Source organism: Nicotiana tabacum, chromosome 10 (genome assembly GCF_000715075.1).
Source record: "Nicotiana tabacum cultivar K326 chromosome 10, ASM71507v2, whole genome shotgun sequence".
In the NCBI taxonomy this organism is placed as follows: domain Eukaryota; kingdom Viridiplantae; phylum Streptophyta; class Magnoliopsida; order Solanales; family Solanaceae; genus Nicotiana; species Nicotiana tabacum.
In genome coordinates, this window is record NC_134089.1 from 13,507,401 (window position 1) to 13,529,392 (window position 21,992).

Consider the following 21,992-nt stretch of genomic DNA (forward strand, 5'->3'; position numbering starts at 1 on the left):
GAGCACCAAAGGAGATCATGTGTGACAATGGACCACAATTCATTGGAGCTCAAATCACAGAATTTCTTCAAAGTTAGCAGATCAAAAGGATAACGTCTACGCCATACCATCCAGTAGGTAATGGACAAGCAGAATCTACTAACAAAGTCATTATCAACAACTTAAAGAAGAGGTTACAGGATTCAAAAGGTAATTGGCCTGATGTGTTACCTGGAGTATTATGGGCTTATCGTACAACGACCAAAACAGGCACCGGAGAAACACCATTTTCAATGGTTTATGGTGCGGAAGCCTTAATTCCAGTTGAAATAGGTGAGCCAAGCACACGGTACGATCAGGCAACAGAGGAATCTAATGATGAAGAGATGCGGGTCAGCCTTGATTTACTTGAAGGAAGAAGAGAAGCTGCATTGATAAGGATGGCAGCACAAAAGCAAGTAATTGAACGATATTACATTAGGAAAGCACGCCTCAGATTTTTCAAAATTGGGGACTTCGTGCTTAAAAAGGTGTTCCAATCTACAAAGGCTGCTAACTCAGGAAAGCTAAGTCCAACATGGGAAGGACCGTACAAAGTCCGTGACATTGCAGGAAAAGGAGCATACCAGTTGGAGACAATGGACGGTAAAGTTTTACCCTCACATTGGAATGTCGTCCACTTAAAAAGATATTACTTTTGAGAAAGTACCTACGGTCAGGTATCACCATGTTAAAATTTCTCTCTTGGATTATTAATATTTTACTAACGATTTTAGATGCTAGGCAAAATACCCTAACTCGTGCCAAATGATGAGTCACAACCTGCAAGGCAAAATGGAGTATTCTTAAATTCCTAGCCCAGGGTTACAATTAATCTGATGGAAATACACACGAGTTAGGCAGTCTTCATTTATAATCGCACCTTCGAGTCCCGTATATCTTTCTGTTTCAGGAAAAGGGCCAAAGTAAAAGAAATAAACAAGTGCTCGAGGCTTCATACTTCACCGCTCAAACACTTGGGGGACTACAATATTGTACACAGATACGTGTAGAAATGCAGATACGAATATCGAACAACAGAGTCAAGTGTTGAGTAAAAGTTACGAAGTCTTCAGCATTCATGAGAATAACAGAGTCATCTCTCAAAACTCATAAGCAAAGTCACCTCTCAAACCCTTCTTAATATATAAAGATAGGGTCATGACTATGTACTGAAACGGGTTATGAAGAAAAACCTTGTTTATTCTATGTTATGTACAAATCTGTTACAAGAAAAACAGTTACGAGAAAGTTGTAGATGTATTGTAATACATGTAATAGTCAAACACTTGTTAAAGTTTATGAATAAAAACTTGCCAAAGTTGTTTCATACAAAACGTGTGTTTTCCTATTTCTTTCATCGTATTATAACATCATTATGAAGTTGAGATGTCTTCTTCATTAAGTGTCGATAAAATAAAAGGGCCCTCTTTTATAAGTCTCATGTTGATAATCCATGAGAAGAATCATAAAGCATTTTAAAAGGATAAAAATGCTAAGCTATTCCATAAGTCCTAGATAAATAGGCAAGAATAGAATATACAGAAGTACCGATAAAACTTCTTAATATAAAAAAAAAAAACTAAGTACAAACTTAGTCAACAAAGCATTTGTTTTTTACAAATGCCCCATTATGATAACTGGGGACTTCATCAAAAGATCCCTTACAACAATTTCATTTTCAGCTAGTCACTGAAGGGTTTGGAACATCAGAAGTTTCACCCTCGGGAGCAGGAATTGCAACCCCAATTGCTGCAGTAGCCACTTCTTCATTTAAAAGTTCTTCCGTTCCAGGAACTTCAAGTAGAGGAGAAGGAGTATCAATAGATTGTTGACTTTTCTCGATGGTATCTACGACTTTGGCCAGTTCAGACTGCAAGTCAAAGCCTTCCTGAACAGCTTCCGTCAAAGCATCACGGCGAGATTTTAGGAAAGCCCAACTCACCTCTATGTTGAAGTTCTCCTCCAGAAGTCCATATTCCTTTTCCCACATAGCAAGATCGTTTTCAAGATTTGATGCTCAGCTAAATGGGAATCAAGGGAAGCTTCAAGAGAGGCATGAGAACTCTTCAAGGCATGAATCTCGTCAGAGGAGGTCTGCAAGTCAGCTTGAGCTTGAGTCAAGCTTTGCACTAACTCTCCTGCATACTCTTTTTTCTTAGCCAAAAGTGCCTTAAGCTCCCTAACTTCTTCACTAGCCTTTGATAATTGTTCTGACAAAGAGCATTCCAAAAGCTCTTTGTCTCTTTTAAATTGGCTTGAAGAAGCCTTGGCAGTTGCCAGTTCAGAAGTCAAACCACGATTTTGCTGCTCTAGGAGGTTTTTATTTTCTTGCAACTCCTCTATGGTTCCTTGAGCATTCTCAAACTGTTCTTTCCAATTGACTGCTTCAAGCTGGGCTCCCCTAGCTATTTCTTCGGCCTCGTGGACAATTTTTTCAGACTCACGGGCTTTTCTTTCCAGGAGGGAAATTCTTCCCATTAATTCCGTACCAATGAGGTTAGCCTACAGAGACAACTCATAGAAATGAGGGATTGAAGATAAAAAAAAACTTGTTGGTAAGAAGAGGAAAAATACCTTCAAAGTAGAATGAACTATGTCATTCATCAGAGTCAAGCAGTTATGGCTCCATATTCTTCTTCTCAATATCTCCAATTAGGGGCTCGAGCCAAACATCGGCTCTACCAGTCTTTCTCAAGAGGCTATGGTTGGCAGGAACTTCAAGAGTAACACTTCTCATAGTCATACTTCCACTGCTAGAACCCGTCTCTGTACGATGAACAGAGGGAAGAGGAGCAATGGAAGGAATGGAAGGAGAAGATGTAGAAACAGGAATGGAAGGAGAAAATGTAGAAACCAACGCAGGAGCGGAAGCAGGTGCAGTAGAAACTGTCAAGGGAACGAACATAGGAGCGGCAGAAACTGGCAAAAGAACGGAAGTCGTCAAAACTGGTGAAGAAATACTTACGGTTGGCAGTGGAATTGAGGAAATAGGAACGAATGAGGAAAGAGGAGCTTCATCAAAAACAGGGTCGAGCTCGCCACTCTCGAAACCACTATCAAAAAGATGCTGAATTGACTCATTATTATCTCTTGGTTCGGTGTCCTCGTCAGAATGAATCAAAACAGGCTCGGTGGTTGAGGTTCGAGCAGGAGTATCTTCAATTTCAGCATCAATGATTATTCGCCTCCTGACCCTTGGCCTGGTAATTAGGGAGTTACCCTCCTCTTCTTCAGAACTTTCTTTTATAGCTTTCCTTTTTGACAGCAAGGCTCGAGCCTTATCCAAATCAAGAGCAGCATTAGCAGACATGCGAATGGCCATAGCTACTTCAGTCGTCATTCCTCTAACGCCAAATCCTGATTAAAGGAAGGATATACATGATCAAAATTGAGGAAAAAATGCTTAACATGTAAAAAAACATATAAAAAGGGGCATACCATGTGTTTTCACCTTCCAGCCATGTAAGGAAGAAATCAATTTCCAAGTTCTTTGCTCCCTAGAAGCAATCTTCAAAAGTGAGTCTACCCAACCACGGAAGTTGGGAATAGGTTTCACATCTCCCATGGTTGCTACAAAAACCCAAGAAGAGACGAGGTTAAAAACAAATTTCTTTTGAAATTCTCAAGAGTAGGTACGGTAAGTAAAAGGAAACCTACGTGCAAAATTCCACTTCTCAGGGAAGGGAGTATTTGTTTCGCCAATCAAGTCCACCGTACGAACAGCAACGTAACGGATATACCATCCACGATCTTTGTCATCTTCAGGATTTACCAGAACTTTTTTGCTCCTTGCAGTTAAGGTAAAAACCTCATGGCGTATTAAGTTAGGGTGGTATAAATGAATGAGGTGAGAGAAGGTGAAATTGACATTGGCTTTGGAGGATAAGTATCTCAAACAAGCCACTGTTCTCCACACTAGGGGACCGATTTGGGCCAAACAAATTGTAAAGAAACGGCAAAAATCAAGAATAACTGGGTCAATCGGAGGATTAAAACCTAAAGTGAAGGGGTAAGTATAAACAAAAGAATACCCACTTCTAAAGGAGGAAATTCTCTGATTTGGGGAAGGAATTGACATTCGAAGACTATCCTTCCAGTTACAATCTTTTCTTATGGTGGGGATTGTAAGCTCGGTTACTATTGTAGGGTAAGTATCGGCTTTTTCCAAATTTGCAATTTGCTTTTGAAGAGACGTTTTGTCACTTTCAAAAGACAAATCGCTGGGAACTATCTCATCAACTAAGGGTTCTTGAGAAGAATCAAGAATTTCTCTACTTCTAGAAGAGGGGCCTTTGGGATAGAACTCCTTGAAGAAGAACCAGAGGAGCCACCTCGAGTAGATTCTAACCCTGTTCGAAGCCTACCTCCTCCGCCTCTTCTGTGTCTAACAAGGGCGTTGGGGAATTGGTCTAGAATCGGAACTTTTTTACGGTTAGGGTTTGAAGATGACATTGTTAGGAAGGATAAGTCGAAAGAAAGTAGAAATGAAGAAGAAAATGTTTGCTGAAGATTTGTGACGAAGACAAAGGAAGAAAAAGTTATGAATATAATGGGAACCGTCAAACTTAGAAGTGTAATAATGGAAAGCCTATAATAAAGGCAACTATCACTTCGTGAATAGTGAGAATGAAGAAGTCTTGAAAAAGGGTGTAAATAGCAGAATCAATCAGAAAATGACACATGGGCAGAACATTAAATGGAAAAGATTACTGAGGCGTTAATACTGTCATAAGCATTAATTGTGGCAAAAATTCCTTTTTTATGAAGATCCACTTCCCAATTATTTAATTGATAAATAAATGGAAAGTGGGGGGACTATCTGTATTGGGAAAAACTGAGTTTATATTAAAGATGACGTGGCATGACACGTGGTTTGGTTAAATGGTCAAAGCGCAACAATTGACTAAGAAGCACGGATGGAGACAGCCACGGGAAGAGGAATTTAAATAGGCACGAGACGAAGTGTAGATACTAGTCTCGTACCAATTCAAGTCATTTACAGCCAACGGATTAGAAGGCATTAAAAACAAAGATCTGATGACAGAAAGGAGTCCAAATTCATTATTAAATACCTGATACGTTAGAAAATTAGTATTTAATAGGAATGATTGTATAACGGCTTATTTAATATCATTTATTACTCATAATTATATCATTAAAGCTGAGGCTTCATTCCTTTACCTAGAATTATCTATAAAAGGAAGAAGTATCATCATTTGTAAGGACACGGAATACTATTGAGAATTCATTGAAATACAAAACTATTTGTTGTTTTACCATCATTCTCAAAAGTATTTTATTTTCTGTCTCCTGATTATCAGTAACCCGAATTTCTTTTTAGCTTTGACCAAAGACTCAGATTTTTGGTTAAACACTAATACCACTAAAAGCTCGTTTCCATTTTCGATATTGAAATAATCTAGTTAGAAGATCCAATATTTTCACTTGAATGTTTGTTTTACATGACTCGGAATAGAAAAGAGTTCAATAACACTATACTCCATTTCTCTATATCAAGGAGTATCGATAATTTTCATGTTTAACAGTATAACAAGACGAAGTTTCTCATCTTGGTCATTTTCTTGCATATCGTGGAAATTATAAAAGCCACATTTAATCAACTACAACAACAAAAAACCCAAATTAATCCCACAAATGGGGTCTGGGGAGGGTAGTGTACACAGACCTTAACCCTACGTGGTAAAGGTCGAGAGGCAAGAAGCCACATTTAATCTAAGAGTAAAAATATCAAGATCAGTATTACCATAAGAGCTTCAGACTCTTCCCTAGAACTGTTGTATCAAATGCCAAACCCCCTTCATTCATCATTATAGATCCCCAGAAAACTCTGCAGCAAGTCGAATATAATGTCCAAAGTCACCACATGCTGTCAATTCATGGATATAATGTTTTTGTTAACTTTTTCTTTCTCCCTTTTTTTTTTGTGCGTATCGGAAATTATTATATTAACAGGTGTTTATCAGCTTTGTTGACCACATGCGTACTAACCGGCTACCATCTCCAAGTTTGGTATCACTTATCCTCCTTTTACCTTTTCTTTCAGATTCTGGTGAAGTTGGTTCCACAATTTTCACAGGTGGTTCAGGATTTCCTACTCCTATTGATGATTCGACAACTTTATTCACCATTTCCACGACTTCACTCATTTTCGGCCTTGACTTTGGATGTCTCACCAAGCAGCGGTTGGCGACAATAGAGAGCTTCTGAGCTGACCTTGAGATTTTACCTTCAAGCCTTGGGTCTAATATGTGCTGAAATTTCTTAGAATCTGATATGTATGGTTTTACCCACTCTAAAAGCTTCTGCTCAATCCTCGGACGATTTCGATCTAATGGGCGTCGACCAGTAATCAGCTCATATAGAAAGACCCCATAGCTCCACACATCACTCTTGGATGTCAGACGGCCAGTTTGAACATATTCGGGAGCTGCATATCCCATGGTTCCAACAACCTGATACAATAGAAAGATAATATAATATGCTTACGTTGTTTCCAATAATACATAGAATTGATAAAAGCTAACAAACAAAATAAAAGATAGGTTGCTTAAGGGGGAAGAAAAGGCTCGGAAAGCATGCTAGCTAGGGACAAGGGGTGGTTCTTGTGTTGAATTTACTTCTCCTTGCCAGTCTTCTTATGGTTAAAAGTTAAGGAAAACGGAAAAGGGCCTAAAGTACCCCTATCGTATGGCAAATGGTTTATAAAAGCCCCCCGTCCATCTATCTGTCTGAAAATATATAGGACGTTAATTCTATTATCAAATATACCCCGCGACTAACGAAACTCCATGTGGGCATCTCATTAAATGATGTGGCGTTCTTTCATTTATCCATGTGGCTCAGTAGGGTTGACATTGTATTTGAGTAATTTTCGACCCATTTAACAGATCCGACCCATTATTTTTTATGTGGTCACTTCTTTTATCTTATACCCAATGATTTGCTTGCATTAATTGTTGGTGGTGATAAAAACAGAACGCAGCCCTTTGAGGGTGATACTTCGGAACAGCTACCATCAGAATTCTCCCATCAAAGTCTTGAGCCTACAAGTAAGTTTGTGTCGAATTTACCTTCTTCACCGCGTGGGGGGCCTGAGCTTGTGTACAAGTCCAGTAAAAGGGAGGCAGCACCGATGATCCTTACTTGTGAAGACCTTGAGCATACAATGTTGTCAGAGTTCAGCGAGAAGAAGTCTAATTCACAGCCACAAGGCTGGAGTACTAATCGTACAAAGACTGAAAAACCTGTAAATGTGGATAGCCAGGCATATCAGCACCTCCTTTCATTATTACAGAAGGGGCCAAATCTTGGAAATGTGACACAGAGGTCCAATGCTGGCATTGAATCATTGGAGGCACATGGTGAGACTACCGTGCAAGACAGATCTAAGAAGGAAGATAACAATAGTCATGCTTCAGGGAATACACTCACTCTTGAATCACTTTTTGGAACTGCTTTTTTCGAAGGAAAAAGACAAGATTTAATTAGTTGAAAAAGAGAAATTTTGGGGAAGAAGACTCGGGTAAGCAACCTGATGACCTAGTTTCTAAATTGGGGAAGAAGACAAGTAAAATATATGGGTACTCTGGTTAAAAGAGTGGTATAAGGTAAAAGGAGTGGGTCGGATCGGTTAATTGGGTCGAAATTACCCAAATACAATGTCAGCCCCACTGAGCCACGTGGACAAATGAAAGAACGCCACATCATTTAATGAGATGCCCACATGGAGTTTCGTTAGTCGCGAGGGTATATTTGATAATAGAATGAACGTCTTATATATTTTCAGATGGATAGATGGACGGGGGCTTTTATAAACCATTTACCATACGATAGGGGTACTTTAAGCCCTTTTCCGTAAGGAAAATACACATTTACCGCAAAAACTACCCGTCCTTGTTCAACATATTACAGAGGCGGACCCAGGATTTGAAGGTCGTGGGGGAGCTTTTGCACTCAACCAAAATCTGCTTTGTATATAGGGTGTCACTACTAATATATTACTTTTTTTAACGACATGTTCATGTATACATGAAATTTTTACCGAACTTTCCGAGTACCGGTGACCCCTCTCTTTACAACATAGGTCCACCTCGGAACATATAGGTCGAACACGTGTAGAATTATTTCAAGGACTAATTAACTAGATATATCAAACCTTATCATATGGACAAATGATAAATTTGATGAAAAATAGATTCAATTAATTAGACGCAGTACCTGGTGCAAGTGAAATATAGAGGTTTTACTGGATTTTGACATAATCCTTTACTAAAGGAGCGTATGTTAGTTAGCTAAATAGACACTGGACCGAAAATGAAGTCATGCAAAAGTCAATGTGTCTGGACCCTTTTTTTGTTAAAAGGTAACAGGGATGAAAACTAAAATTAGTCGGAGGACTATCATTAGCAAAGAAGTCTAGTGAAGACTTTAGGTAGATTATGGTTGATCATTTCAAGAAAACGAGTTAGGTCTATGCAGAGGCAGAGCTGAGATTTTAACTTTATGGGTTTTAGATTTAGAACAACGACTTCAAGTAGATAACTGGGTTCTAAATTCAATATTTGTACATATTTATTGAATTTTTTAATACAAATACACTGTTTGAGAAAAAGTTATACCCTGGGTCTACATGAAAGTCTCTCAATATCTTAGTATCCTACATTAATTAGAAAAACTAATAAACAAGCAAGAATAAGTGAAAAAGACCAAAGGCAAAGATCTTGTCAGCTAATATGTATTGAGATGCATGCCAACAAGTTATGGGAGCATACCGCAGTTGAGACATGGGTTAGACCCTCAGGAGGTCCCAACCTAGCAAGTCCAAAATCTGATAACTTTGCATTCCATTGCTCGTCCAAGAGAATGTTTGAAGATTTGAAATCTCTGAAGATGATCTACAATATTTATAAAAAAAAAAAAATAGAGACGTCATGCTTAAGAACGATAGCTGACTCAAAACATTTATAACTCAACAAAAACAAGATACAAAGGGGCTGAAGTGCCTTTTGCTAGTTACACATTTACACCTTTTATATAGGTATAAATAGCTAGCGGCAAAAGTACCTGAACGTCCATTTCCTCATGTAAGTAAGTTAAGCCACGAGCAGCATCTTGGGCTATCTTTAACCTCATTGCCCAGGAGAGAGGCGTTTCTGACCTAGCTGACAAATGGTTTTCGACACTTCTGTTAGGCATGTATTCATACACCAAAAGGCGCTGGATTCCTCTCTCGTCATCTTCTGCACAATAGCCAACCAATTTGACGAGGTTTTGGTGTTCAGCCACCCCGAGAACGTTGACTTCTGTTACCCACTCTTTGTGGCCCTGTTGAATAGAAGCAGGAATAGTACGTTATTGGATGTTGAATAGTTTATTTCTAATTGAAAGTGGTCGACTCACCATATATTAACTAGGTCAGGCAAAACATGGTACAACGAGAGTATTACCATGCTTGATGATCAATGAGACCATTAACTTTTTTTTTTTAATAAAAGAGGATCATTCAATCAACAATATCAACTATCAATCTCAAACTAGTAGCATATTCCACTCTTTTGAGGTTAAACAGATAAAATATAGAGCAGTTCCACAAAACTCCAGTGAAGAAAAACAATGATGTGGATCTTGGAGTAAGAAAAATAGAAGTTCAATATCACTCTGCTCAAGTCACATATAAGATGAATGCAAGCATAAGAAAATATGTCTAAGATATTGGACATCTTAAACCAAAGGAGAATTCAAGAGGATGATGAACTCTCGTCATGACTAGCTATCAACAAATTTGAGGAAAATAAACCCTTTTCTATTAGCTACTCTTATTTTTGTTTATATGTGAAAGGTCATATCGGACAAAACTTCCGTTTACAGCAAATGTTCTATTCAGGCAGTAATAGACAATCCAAAACTAGTCAACAAATCACCAATCTCCCATCTGCCATCTACAATTTTTCAAATATGCATCTCTGGTCATTATTTAGATGGGGCGAGTACATCACTATACCTAAAAAGAACCGAGGAAATGTACAAAAGAAAGGACATGTTTTAACCAAAAAAGAAGATCACTCAAATCCATGGGCTTTCATGTGCACAGTTTGATAAGATATTTTGATAACATCAAGCCAACTCAATCAGTATGTATATATGTCGTTGTGGCTCTATAGATATACAAACATTAAAGTTAAAATATTTCCCTTAGCAACTTCATACTGTAGAGTAGTTTGCTTTGTTCTTGCAAGTTTTTTTGTCCTAAAAAAGTTGCCAAAGTTTTTTAATACAGCTCCGTACGAGGCTTATATGGTAAGAGAAATGAATGAAGTGGTACCCTACAAAGTATTAACACCAAAATACCAACACCTAATTAATAGAGATGTCAAAGTGCAAGATCCTAAGTTTTCTAATACACCGCCGTACGAGGCTTAAATGGCAAGAGAAATGAATGAAGTGATGCCCTACAAAGTATTAACACCAAAATACCAACACCTAATTAATAGAGATGTCAAAGTGCAAGATCCTAAGTTTTCTAATACACCGCCGTACAAGGCTTAAATGGTAAGAAAAATGAATGAACTGTGACCCTACAAAGTACTAACAGCAAAGTACCAACACCTAATAAATTGAGATGTCAAAGTGCAAGATCCTAAAATTTCTAATACATAACTATTCGAGCTTAAAAAAGAAAGTATTTACCTGTAATCCTCTCCTACCGAGTTGTTTTACAGCCACGTCAATCTTTTTAACAGAATCCTCACCACTCTTTACAGTGGCCTTATATACACATCCAAATCCGCCTTCTCCAATCTTGGTAGTACGATTGAAATTCTTCGTTGCTGATTTCAGTTCTGAGAATGTAAATACCCTGAGATTGGAAGGCCTATCCGACAGGCTTGGAAATTGGCTCCTTCCTCTGGACTCTGTGCTGGTATCTGATGCATTCTGAGAGCTGCACTCAAGACGCGAATTCCTAAATTCGCGATCAGACAGAACAGAAGAGGAGGATAAAACGGAATTTGAATTCACTGTCTTAGGTTCTTCCTTCTTGTCGCCAACGTAGAACTGAAAACACTTCATGTCCTTCAGTATAGTACTTAAATACGCTCCCTGCAGATTCAAATCCAGAATGGAATCTTAATATCAAGTAACACATGGCACGTATTTCTGTACATCATATTTAGAATTCTAATTACACGATCGGCTGCAAAATACACAGAAGAATTTAAGGAATATAAAATGCCACATGCCTTGTTTAAGTAAAAATAAGGACAAGATAAAGAAACAGACAAAAATGAAAATGACAAATAGGCAGAAGACTACCAACCAAACCCATGGAAATGCAAAAAGAAAGAGAAGCCATTAACTAGTAAATCAATTCTCTCCTACCAAACCCAAATGATAAATGCAGAAGCGGAGTCAGGATTCAACTTTATGGATTCTGGATTTTAGAACAACGACAATAACTGATTCTGAATTTAATATTTGTATATTTATTAAAAAAAATTACACCAAATACACCGTTTGAGCAAAAGCTATTGGGTCCAAAACCGTACTCGGGCTTCTAGCTCCCCCGGGACATATGCCCCATGGCTCTCAAAAGAAAATGCTCTAAAACCCTTGAAACAGAAACAACAACTCAACCCCAAACTAATTGGCTTGCCTATAGGAAATCTCAATAACCACTATGTTTCATTTGGACCACAAAAGTTGAACCAATTCCAAGACAATACTTAATTATCAAGACTAGAGCTAAACCAGCAAACTGAAGCACAAATCAAGCAAAATAAAATAACCCAAAAAGGTAAAATTACCAGAAATGAAGAAAACCCACCATCTACAGGTCACAAAGATTCAATCTTTTTCAGTTCTTGGATACCCAAATGCCCAAAATTACAGTTCCTGTGGAAAAAAAAAACAATATTCAGCTTTTTACTTTGACTGCCAACAGACAAAAAAATGGTACTCAAAATCTTGAAAAAAAAAACTCACCTTTATGCTGCTAAATCTGAAAAAACAGGATAATTTTTAACTCACTATGTTTATAAGTGGCAATATTATTTGGATTTTGATCATTTTCATAGGGAAGATACAGCTCCAATAAGAGGCAATCTCTGTTCAAATATGGCAAAGACTTGGAATGGCTTGAAAAGTCTTCACACGGCAACATTTGAAGTCTGCTAATCAAACAAACTAATAAAACCATACCCCACATAAGGAAAGTTTTCTCCAAAACAGTATGTTCACACTGTTATTTTCAAGAAAAGTTTGACACAATTGTTTAAATTTAAATTTACTCATCAAAATCTATGCTAATAATAAGATGGAATTTGCACAATGGTGGGGAATGGGACAGTATCACATTTTTTTAGCCCCTCATGCAGAGAAAAATGTATTCTTTTTGGAGAAAGAATGGGTCGTTGAGTATAGTTGGGAAAATTTTAATGTTGAAAACAGGGTGCAGGGTGCTTAATAGCACACACGGAGCCAAAATTTTAAATTTGTGGGTTCGAGATTTTAATTATTTTAAGTAATCGAGTTCTAAATTAATAATTTATACATATTTAATAAAAATTATATGACAAATATATGATTTGAACTAAAACTACTGTGTTCGACCAAATCTGTATCCGACAGTGTGGCTCCGCCTTCGCTTAATAACTTGTTTGGATGGTCGTTACATATTATATTGTTCCTATTATTACTTTAAATACAATATTTGTTTTGATTGTTAATTTAAATTTTGTTATATCGTATTGTTAAATTCGTTGTTATGTAACGATGAAAAAAATCTTTTTTATTATGTAATGACTGATTTGGTGTGATCGCATTATTACGTTATTTTATTCTCATTTTGCCCTTATTATAATTCTATTTTATTCTTTATTTTACCTTTTTTTAATAATTATTCTATCCTATAATTCACTTTTTCTTTGTAATATTGTAAGGTGTGTGACATTATGAAACAACAAAAAAACAATATAATCTTATCTAAATGTTATATTCATATAATATAATATAATACGATACAATACATTTAGAAATAATATGTGTAAAACTTGTTTAGGTGTCCATTCATGCCAAAGAGTTTAGGTATTCTGTATTTGAGATACTACACTTACCCCTAACTTGTATTGATATATTTATAACAAAACTGGTTTTAAAGATAATTTTCAATAATATTCCATAATTACCATTTCTAATCTTAACTATTTCATTTGTACTCCTATTCTTTGTTTAGTAACATAGACCTCCCCTTTTAAAAAATATATAGGCTACCATATTGCAATCTTTTGAATAGTATTTCAAGTCTCTCTTATATCTAAACATTATTTGAATAAACAATTACAAGAGCAAATGAAACTACTTCCAAAGTCCACTTCATTTGACACATTTTTTTTTTAATTTCTCCGGAAAAAAGACATATTTTTATATTTAAAAATAATTTATATTTATTTTTTATTTTATGTGTAATGATGTGATTTTATAACTAGACAAAAGTATATATGTAACACCCCGAAAATTTCGAAGTACTTAAGCGCTATTAAGAAATTTGATGTGTGTTAATTATATTATTTTGTCTGCAGACGAGGACTATTAATATGATGGATATTAATTGGATATGATAATAAGTGTACGAGGCATATAGTAAATGATATGGGATCTAAGGAGAGCCCTAAGTCTAAGTCAAGTTGAAAATTACACTATACACTAAAGTTCCAAATGAGTATGCGCAAGACCTAACTTTGGACGAGCATCTCTCTCTCTCTCTCTCTCTCTCTCTCATATATATATATATATATATATATATATATATATATATAAGGTTTTATGTGGTGAACAACCTATCAAATGAAAGTTCTTTGAATCTAGTTTTTAACGCTTCAAACCGTTTGTCATTTGGACATTCCTACAAGACGTTATGATCAAATTACCAAAGGCTGGCAGCAAAGTACTACCATAGCATCGGGGTCCGCATCCGAGCTTGGAGGAGGAGCGAACTGGGGACACGAAGCATCTGGGGAAGCGTCCGAAACCCATAATTTGGGCATATAAGTACAAAATCGGGGGGAGAGGGTATTTTGAGTTTTGGGGTTAGGGTTCTTGAGGTGAAGAGGCGATTTTAATCTCAAATCAAGTGCAACCAACTAAGGTAAGTTATGAATGATACTTTGGGTTGATTCTTAGTCAATATTAATATTATTCTTACATCCAAATACTAGATTTCATCATCAAATCCTCAAGAACACAAAAATTACCAAAGTTGTGATTTTTCAAGATTGATCTACTAGAGGTAATTCTAAGGCTTCAAACTCGTTTAATATGAATAGTTAGAAGTATTTGAAGCATTTTATATAAGTTTTAATGGTTGAAAGATTGGATTATAAAACTCTAGTTCATGACATGAATAGTACTTTTGAAAAAATGAAAGAGAAGGTGAATAATAATCTTGGCGATGAAATTGATAAATACAATGAACCTATGGAATTATTTGTTAGCAAAAGTTGGAAGTTTTCAACTAAGTAATCACCCGAATTGTATATTTTGCAAGTATTGATTATAAAAGACAATGAATTGTAACTTGGTGGCATCAGACAATTGATGTAGTATCATTAATGACTTTGAATGAGTATTAAAATATAAGAATGAAGTTGAATAGGCTAGAATGTGAATCTATTCGGCGATTTGAGTTGTTGGAGGCTTGTAGCCAACTTATGAGCGATAAATGGATATTGATCAATATTTTAGGTCATATTTTGATGTAATTAGGATATCTAATTGTAGATATCGACTTGTTGGTGATGTTGAGCATTTTAATCAACATTGGAACGATGGAAGAGGATTGAAAGCTTGTGAATGTTAATAAAGCGAAAGCGGGGTAAGTTGATTAAAACTCACGCTTCTGAGGGATTTTCTCTAAAAGCATGTTTCGAGTTAATGCTTAAGTTGTTTGCAAATGTGCTTTCGTACTTGTAGGAACAAACAAGTACGTATGTCTCCATGAACAAAAATATTATGTTGCATATGTTGTTTTATAAAACTTTATTTTAAATTTTGTTGGCAGAATGACACTTAAGATAAATGTTATAAGTTTTTATCAAAACTTACGTATTGATAAGGGTATACATATTTAAGTTCTAAAGATAAGTTTTCATGGAAAGTATTCCTTTTGAACATTGATAAATAGAATAGCATTTGTGGTATCTTTTAAATATTGATGTTAAATTGCTAAAGGCTTTAATATGTAAAAGGTTGATTATTTATTTTTTGTTCAAATAGTTTAGATTTTCTATTAATGCTATGATTTGATTAAAAAAATAGATCATTTGAGGCTACTATGCTATGAATCTATTTTTGAAGTATCAAATATTTTGGAAGTTACTTGTGTTCACCGAGATTGGCTTAGGATATATTGTGTTCGTTGTCATGAAACTACACGTGCCGGTGTAGGCGTATGTCACGATCCAGTTTCTCCCTCCGTAAACTGTCGTGACGGCACCTAGTCTCTACGACTAGGTAAGACTAATATCATGAAAAAAGAAAGCCATTTGCACCAGGCGCACTGCGCTTTCCCTTGCATGCGAAAATGAAATGAAAACACAAAGATAATAGCTAAAAGATCTTGTTAATAAGCAGAAATGGTGCCACTCGGCATATACAATAATTATTTTTTCCAAACTTCGGAAACTCGCAAGTCACAAGCTATTAAGAAGTTTTAACTATTCTATGCATCATCTCTACAAAAAGAAAGAGAAATGAACATAGGGGAAGAGGGGGACTCCGAGGGGCGTGGGCAGATGTACCTTGAAGTCTCCAACAAGCAGCAGCGACTGCAACTAGTGATGAGGCAGGTACGATGAACCTGGATCTGCACACAAAAATCATGTGCAGGAAAGGGCATGAGTACACCACAACGGTACCTAGTAAGTGCCAAGCCTAACCTCGATCGAGTAGTGATGAAATCAGGTCAGGGCCCTACTGGCATAAATATAATGAAATAAGACAGAATGAAATATCACAGTAAAAGTAAATACGTAATCTAACAAGAATAGAATCAATGAAAAACAACATCTTAGAATAAGATGATAAAAACAGGGGATCTCCCGGGATACCGTCCCGTAGTCCCAAACGTAAATGTGCAGGGCAATCTTGCGCTATGGAAGGTTCTAGAAGGTTTCGGAGTGATCTAGGAGTTGGTGGAAGCTCCATGGAAGCACAAAGGAGTGGTGGCATCTTAGAGGACTCTAGAGAGTCCTAGGAAGCTGCCTAGGTCGGCCAAAGGGGGAGTCAACTGGCGCCTTCTTAAAGCACCTGCCCGGCTTTCTTCCTTTGCCTGGATCTCCTGAAATACCGGTTCGTAGTCCCAAAGTAAATATGCAGTACTGGGGGATCTCCCGAAATACCGTTCTGTAGTCCCAAAGTAAATATGCAGTACAGGGGGATTTTCCGAAAATACCATTCCATAGTCCCAAAGTAAATATGCAGCTCAACCAACAGAAATAATAGTTACAGCAAGGAAACCACAAGTTAGGCTAAGTTCGAATCAAGAAAGAACAGGGAATTCTACTAAGCATGCTGCACAGAGTTCAGATAGGCAGTTAAGGCATGTAGGCACGCTCTTCTAAACTAAACAGGATAATTACATATGCTAGTGTAGCTCAATTAAAGGAAAACATATATTTTGCTTAATGAAAATGGAGTTTTTAATAAATAGCCTGTGTACGCACTCGTCACCTCACGTACACGATGCTGATTTATCAAACAGTACCAAATCCTAAGAAGAGTTCCCCCACACAAGGTTAGGCAAGCCACTTACATCGAACCAAGCTCAAATCAATCCGAAATAATGCTCTTTTCACGAATATCTGGCTCTGAATGGCCCAAATCTAGCCAAATCAATTACATAACGTAAATATTGCTACAAACAACCAATCTAGCTAATGAAATCAAAGCTAAGGCAAGAAAATAGAAAAACACCCAAAAAGCTTCCCCGGGCCCACATTTCGAAATTAGGTAAAAATCACAAAATATGAACACTCATTCACTCACGAGTTTAACCATACCAAATTTACTCAAATCCGATACCAAATCTCGATCAAAACCCCAAATTTTAGCCTAAGAACTTTTCTCAAATTTATCTAATTTTCACCCCAAATCCGAAATCAAATGATAAAACTAATGATAGATTAGTGGGATATAACTATAAAGGAGTTAGGAATCATTACCCAATAACTTCCTCCGAAAATCTCTTGAAATTTTGCCTTCTACCGAGCTCCCAATTAAATTTTGTGATATGAACTCAAAACCCTCGTTTTTGATCTTTAAAATCTGCCCAAATACGCCATTCTTCGCAAATGCGGTCAAAGCCTCGCGTTCGCGAAGCACAAAAATCCACTGCTCAAATTTCCTCTTTCGCGAACGCGACTGTGCTCTCGCAAACGCGTAGCTTCACCTACAGACTCTTCGTGAACGTGTCCTCTTCTACGCGAACGTTCGTAGAGCAAATCCAAGGGGTCCCAGCTGTCCCACCTTTCCTCTTCGCGAATGCGGTGTCATTCACACATTCGCGATATACTGATGGCCAAACCTTCGCGAACGTGGCCCCATTCTCGCGAACACGAAGGGAAACTTCCCCTCCTGTCCTAGCTCCTCTTCGCGAACACGAGACCTCCCTCGCGAACGCGAAGAAGGAAACCAGAGCTAGAGACTGTAACAAAATCTGCAATAATTTTCTTAAGTCCAAAGATCCGTTAACCACCGAAAATCAACCCGAGCCCCCCGGAACCTCAACCAAACATGCCAACAAGTCCTAAAATACCATACGAACTCAGTAGAGCCCTCAAATCATATCAAAATACACTAAAATTACGAATCACCCTCCAATCCAAACTTTAAGAACTTGAAACTTCAAAATTCTATAACCGATGCTGAAACCAACCAAACCACATCCGATTGAACCTAAAACTTGCACACAAGTCATATTCAACACTACGGGCCTACTCCAACTTTCGGAATCAGATTCCGACCCCGATATCAAAAATTCCACTACCAGCCCAAAACTCCAAAAATTCGGCTTTCGCCATTTCAAGCCTAAATGAGCTATGAACCTCCAAAACACAATCCGGATACACCCTTAAGCCTAAAATCACCCAACGGAGCTAATGGAATCGACGGAATTCCATTCCGCAGTCGTCTTCACACAGTTCCGACTACGGTCTAAATGTTAAGAGTTAAGACTCCGTTTCGGGGCTAAATATCTCAAAACACTCTAAAACCCAAAATGAAATCTCCCGGAAAGCCACAATAGCAGAAATAGATACAGGGGAAGTAGTTAATGAGGATCGGGGATCTAACCTCAAAACGACCAGTCGGGTCGTTACATCCCCCCCCCTCTTAAAATATCTGTTCGTCCTTGAATGAGCATAGAGACATACCTGAAGTGGTGAAAAGATAAGGGTAACGGCTGTATCTCCTGCTCGGTATCCCAAGTCGCCTCCTCGACCGGCTGACCCTGCCACTGAACCTTCACTGATGCAATGTTCTTTGACCTCAGATTTTGAACCTACCTATTCCAAAATAGCCACTGGCTTCTCAACATAAGATAGATCCTTGTCCAACTGGACTGAGCTGAAATCTAACACATGAGATGGATCACCGTGATACTTCCGGAGCATAGAAACATAGAATACTAGATGAACTCCTACTAAACTGGGAGGCAAGGCAAGCTCATAAGCAACCTCCCCAATTCGCTGCAACACCTCAAATGGGCCAATGAACCTTGGGCTCAGCTTGCCCTTCTTTCTGAACCTCATGACACCTTTCATAGGCGAAACCCGAAGTAAGATCCACTCTCCAACCATGAATGCAACACCGCGAACCTTCCGGTCCGTATAACTCTTCTGTCTGGATTGGGCTATATGAAGTTTGTCCTGAATCACCTTAACCTTCTCTAAGGCATCCTAAACCAAGTCTGTACCCAATAACCTGGCCTCACCCAGATCTAACCAACCCGCCAGGGACCGACATCGCCTACCATACAGAGCCTCATACGGTGCCATCTGAAAGCTTGACTGGTAACTGTTGTTGTACGTAAACTCTGCAAGGGGAAAGAACTGATCCCAAGAACCTCCAAACTCCATCACACACACACACGGAGTATATCCTCAAGAATCTGAATAGTGCACTCGGACTGCCCATCTGTCTGAGGGTGAAATATTGTGCTTAACTTCACCCGAGTACCCAACTCTTGCTGTACGACTCTCCAGAATCATGATGTAAATTGCGTACCCCAGTCAGAGATGATAAATACCGGAACGCCATGAAGCCTGATGATCTCGCGGATATAAACGCGAGCCAGCTGCTCGGAAGAATAGCTAGTCATCACAGGAAGGAAATGAGCTGACTTGGTCAACTTATCCACAATCATCCATACTGCATCAAACTTCCGTTGAGTCCGTGGGAGTCCAACAACGAAATCCATAGTGATCCGCTCCCATTTCCACTCCGGAATCTCTAACTTCTGAAGTAATCCACCCGCCAGTTGATGCTTATACTTCACCTGCTGGCAATTTAGGAATCGAGCTACATATTCTACTATGTCCTTCTTCATTCTGCTCCACCAATAATGTTGCCTCAAGTCGTGATACATCTTCATGACACCCAGATGAATGGAGTACCGCGAGCTGTGAGCCTCCTGAAGAATCAAATCCCGTAAACAATCTACATTGGGCACACAAAGCCTGCCTTGTATCCTCAATGCACCACCATACCCAATAGTGACCTCCTTAGCATCAGCATGCTGGACCGTGTCCTGCAGGACAAGAAGATAGGGGTCGTCATATTGACACTCCCTGATACGATTATAAAGAGAAGACCAAGAGACCACACAAGCCAATACTCGGCTAGGCTCAAAAATATTCAATCTCACAAACTGGCTATCTAGGGCCTGAACATCCAACACCATGGGCCTCTCTACTACCGGTAGATATGCTAAACTCCCCAAACTCTCTGACCGGCGACTCAAAGCATCGACCACCACATTGGCCTTACCAGGGTGGTACAAAATAGGGATATCATAATCCTTAAGCAGCTCTATCCACCTCCTCTTACGCAAATTAAAATCCTTCTACTTGAATATATGCTGCAAACTCCGGTGATCAGTGTAGATCTCACAAGGGACACCATACAAATAATGCCTCCAAATCTTCAAGGCATGAACAATAGCTGCTAGCTTAAGGTCGTGGACAGGATAGTTCCTTTAATGCACCTTCAACTGTCTAGACGCGTAGGCAATCACCCTACGGTCCTGCATCAACACTGCGTCGAGGCCAACTCACGATGCATCACAATAAACTGTATAAGACCCCCAACCTGTAGGCAATATTAAAACTGGGGATGTAGTCAAAGCAGTCTTGAGCTTTCTCTCTTCACACTCTTCTGTCCACCTGAACGGAACACCTTTCTGGGTCAGCCTGTTCATAGGTGCTGCGATATATGAGAATCCCTCAACAAATCGATGGTAATAGCCCGCCAAACCAAGAAAACTTCGGATCTCTGTAGCTGAGGACGGTCTGGACCAACTCTGCACCGCTTCCACTTTCTTCGAATCCACCTTGATCCCTTCACTCGACACCACGTGACCCAAAAATGCCACGGAATCCAACCAGAACTCACATTTTGAGAACTTTGCATATAATTTCTTCTTTCTCAAGGTCTGAAGCACAGTCCTTAGATGCTGAATCATGATCTTCCCGACTCCGGGAATATACCAGAATGTTGTCAATAAAGACAATAACGAATGTAGCAAGATAAGGCCGAAATACACTGTGGATCAAATGCATAAATGTTGCTGGGGAGTTGGTCAACCCAAATGACAAAACAAGGAACTCGTAATGACCATACCGAGTCCTGAAAGCAGTTTTCGGGATATCTGGCTCCCGAATCTTCAACTGATGATAACCTTAATGCAAATCAATCTTGGAAAACACTCGGCACCCTGTAACTAATCAAATATGTCATCAATATGAGGCAAAGGATATCGGTTCTTCACAGTAATTTGTTCAACTGGAGATAATCAATGCACATACGCATAAAACCATCCTTTTTCTTCTCAAACAAGACAGAAGCACCCCAAGGTGACACACTGGCCAAATGAAGCCCTTATCAAGCAATTCCTATAATTGTTCCTTCAACTCCTTCAACTCAGGAGGGGCCATACGGTAAGGAGGAATAGCGATGGACTAAGTGCCCGGCAACAAATCAATGTCACAATCAATATCTCTGTCGGGCGGCATGCTAGGAAGATCAATTGGAAACACATCAGGGAATCCTCTCATTACTGGGATTGACTCAACTGTAGGGGAATCAATACTGACATCTCTCACATAAGCTAGATACGCGTCACACCATTTCTCAATCATTCGTTGAGCTTTAGAAAATAAAATAACTCTATTGAGATTGTAATCTAAGGTACCCCCCCACACACACTCTAATCGTGGTAAACCTGGCATAGCCAGCGTCACGATCTTGGAGTGACAATCAAGAATGGCATAATAGGGCGATAACTAGTCCATGCCCAAGATAACATCAAAATCTACCATGCTGAGCAATAATAAATTGGCTCTGGTCTCAAAACCACTAAGAGAAATCAAACATGACCGATAAACACGGTCCACAATAATAGAATCTCCCATAGGAGTAGACACATAAATAGGGAAACTCAAAGAATCCTGAGATACGCCCAAATACGGGAAAAAATAAGAGATACATAGGAATAAGTAGAGCTTGGATCGAATAGAACCGATGCATCTCTATGACAGACTAGAACAATACTTGTAATGACAGAATCAGAAGTAACAACATCTATACGAGCAGGAAGGGCATAATATTTGTCATGGCCTTCCCCTCTAGGGCGACCTCTACCTCCCTAACCTCTACCTCGAGCTGGATGAGCAGGTGGGGTG

At 38.5% G+C, this 21,992-nt stretch overlaps 2 protein-coding genes across 3 annotated transcripts; both read right to left on the minus strand.

The window, feature by feature from the left end:
- Positions 1-1,484: 1,484 nt before the first annotated feature.
- On the minus strand, positions 1,485-3,593 carry LOC142164600 (uncharacterized). Its single transcript, XM_075222597.1, has 2 exons — positions 3,460-3,593; positions 1,485-3,378 (listed from the first exon to the last, which is right to left on the minus strand). The coding sequence occupies exons 1-2, from the start codon at positions 3,584-3,586 to the stop codon at positions 2,639-2,641; spliced, it is 867 nt and encodes a 288-aa protein (XP_075078698.1). The 5' UTR covers positions 3,587-3,593; the 3' UTR covers positions 1,485-2,638.
- Positions 3,594-5,443: 1,850 nt separating this feature from the next.
- Positions 5,444-12,204, minus strand: LOC107798096 (serine/threonine-protein kinase PCRK1). Of its 2 annotated transcripts, none has more exons than XM_016621056.2 (6): positions 12,022-12,204; positions 11,844-11,931; positions 10,729-11,139; positions 9,106-9,366; positions 8,814-8,936; positions 5,444-6,494 (listed from the first exon to the last, which is right to left on the minus strand). In XM_016621056.2, exons 3-6 carry the CDS (start codon positions 11,107-11,109, stop codon positions 5,988-5,990), a joined length of 1,272 nt encoding a protein of 423 aa, XP_016476542.1. In that variant the 5' UTR covers positions 11,110-11,139; positions 11,844-11,931; positions 12,022-12,204; the 3' UTR covers positions 5,444-5,987. The 2 variants fall into 2 exon arrangements, with proteins under 2 accessions (XP_016476542.1, XP_016476541.1); XM_016621055.2 differs by having other exon boundaries at positions 11,864-11,931; positions 12,022-12,172.
- Positions 12,205-21,992: the final 9,788 nt, after the last annotated feature.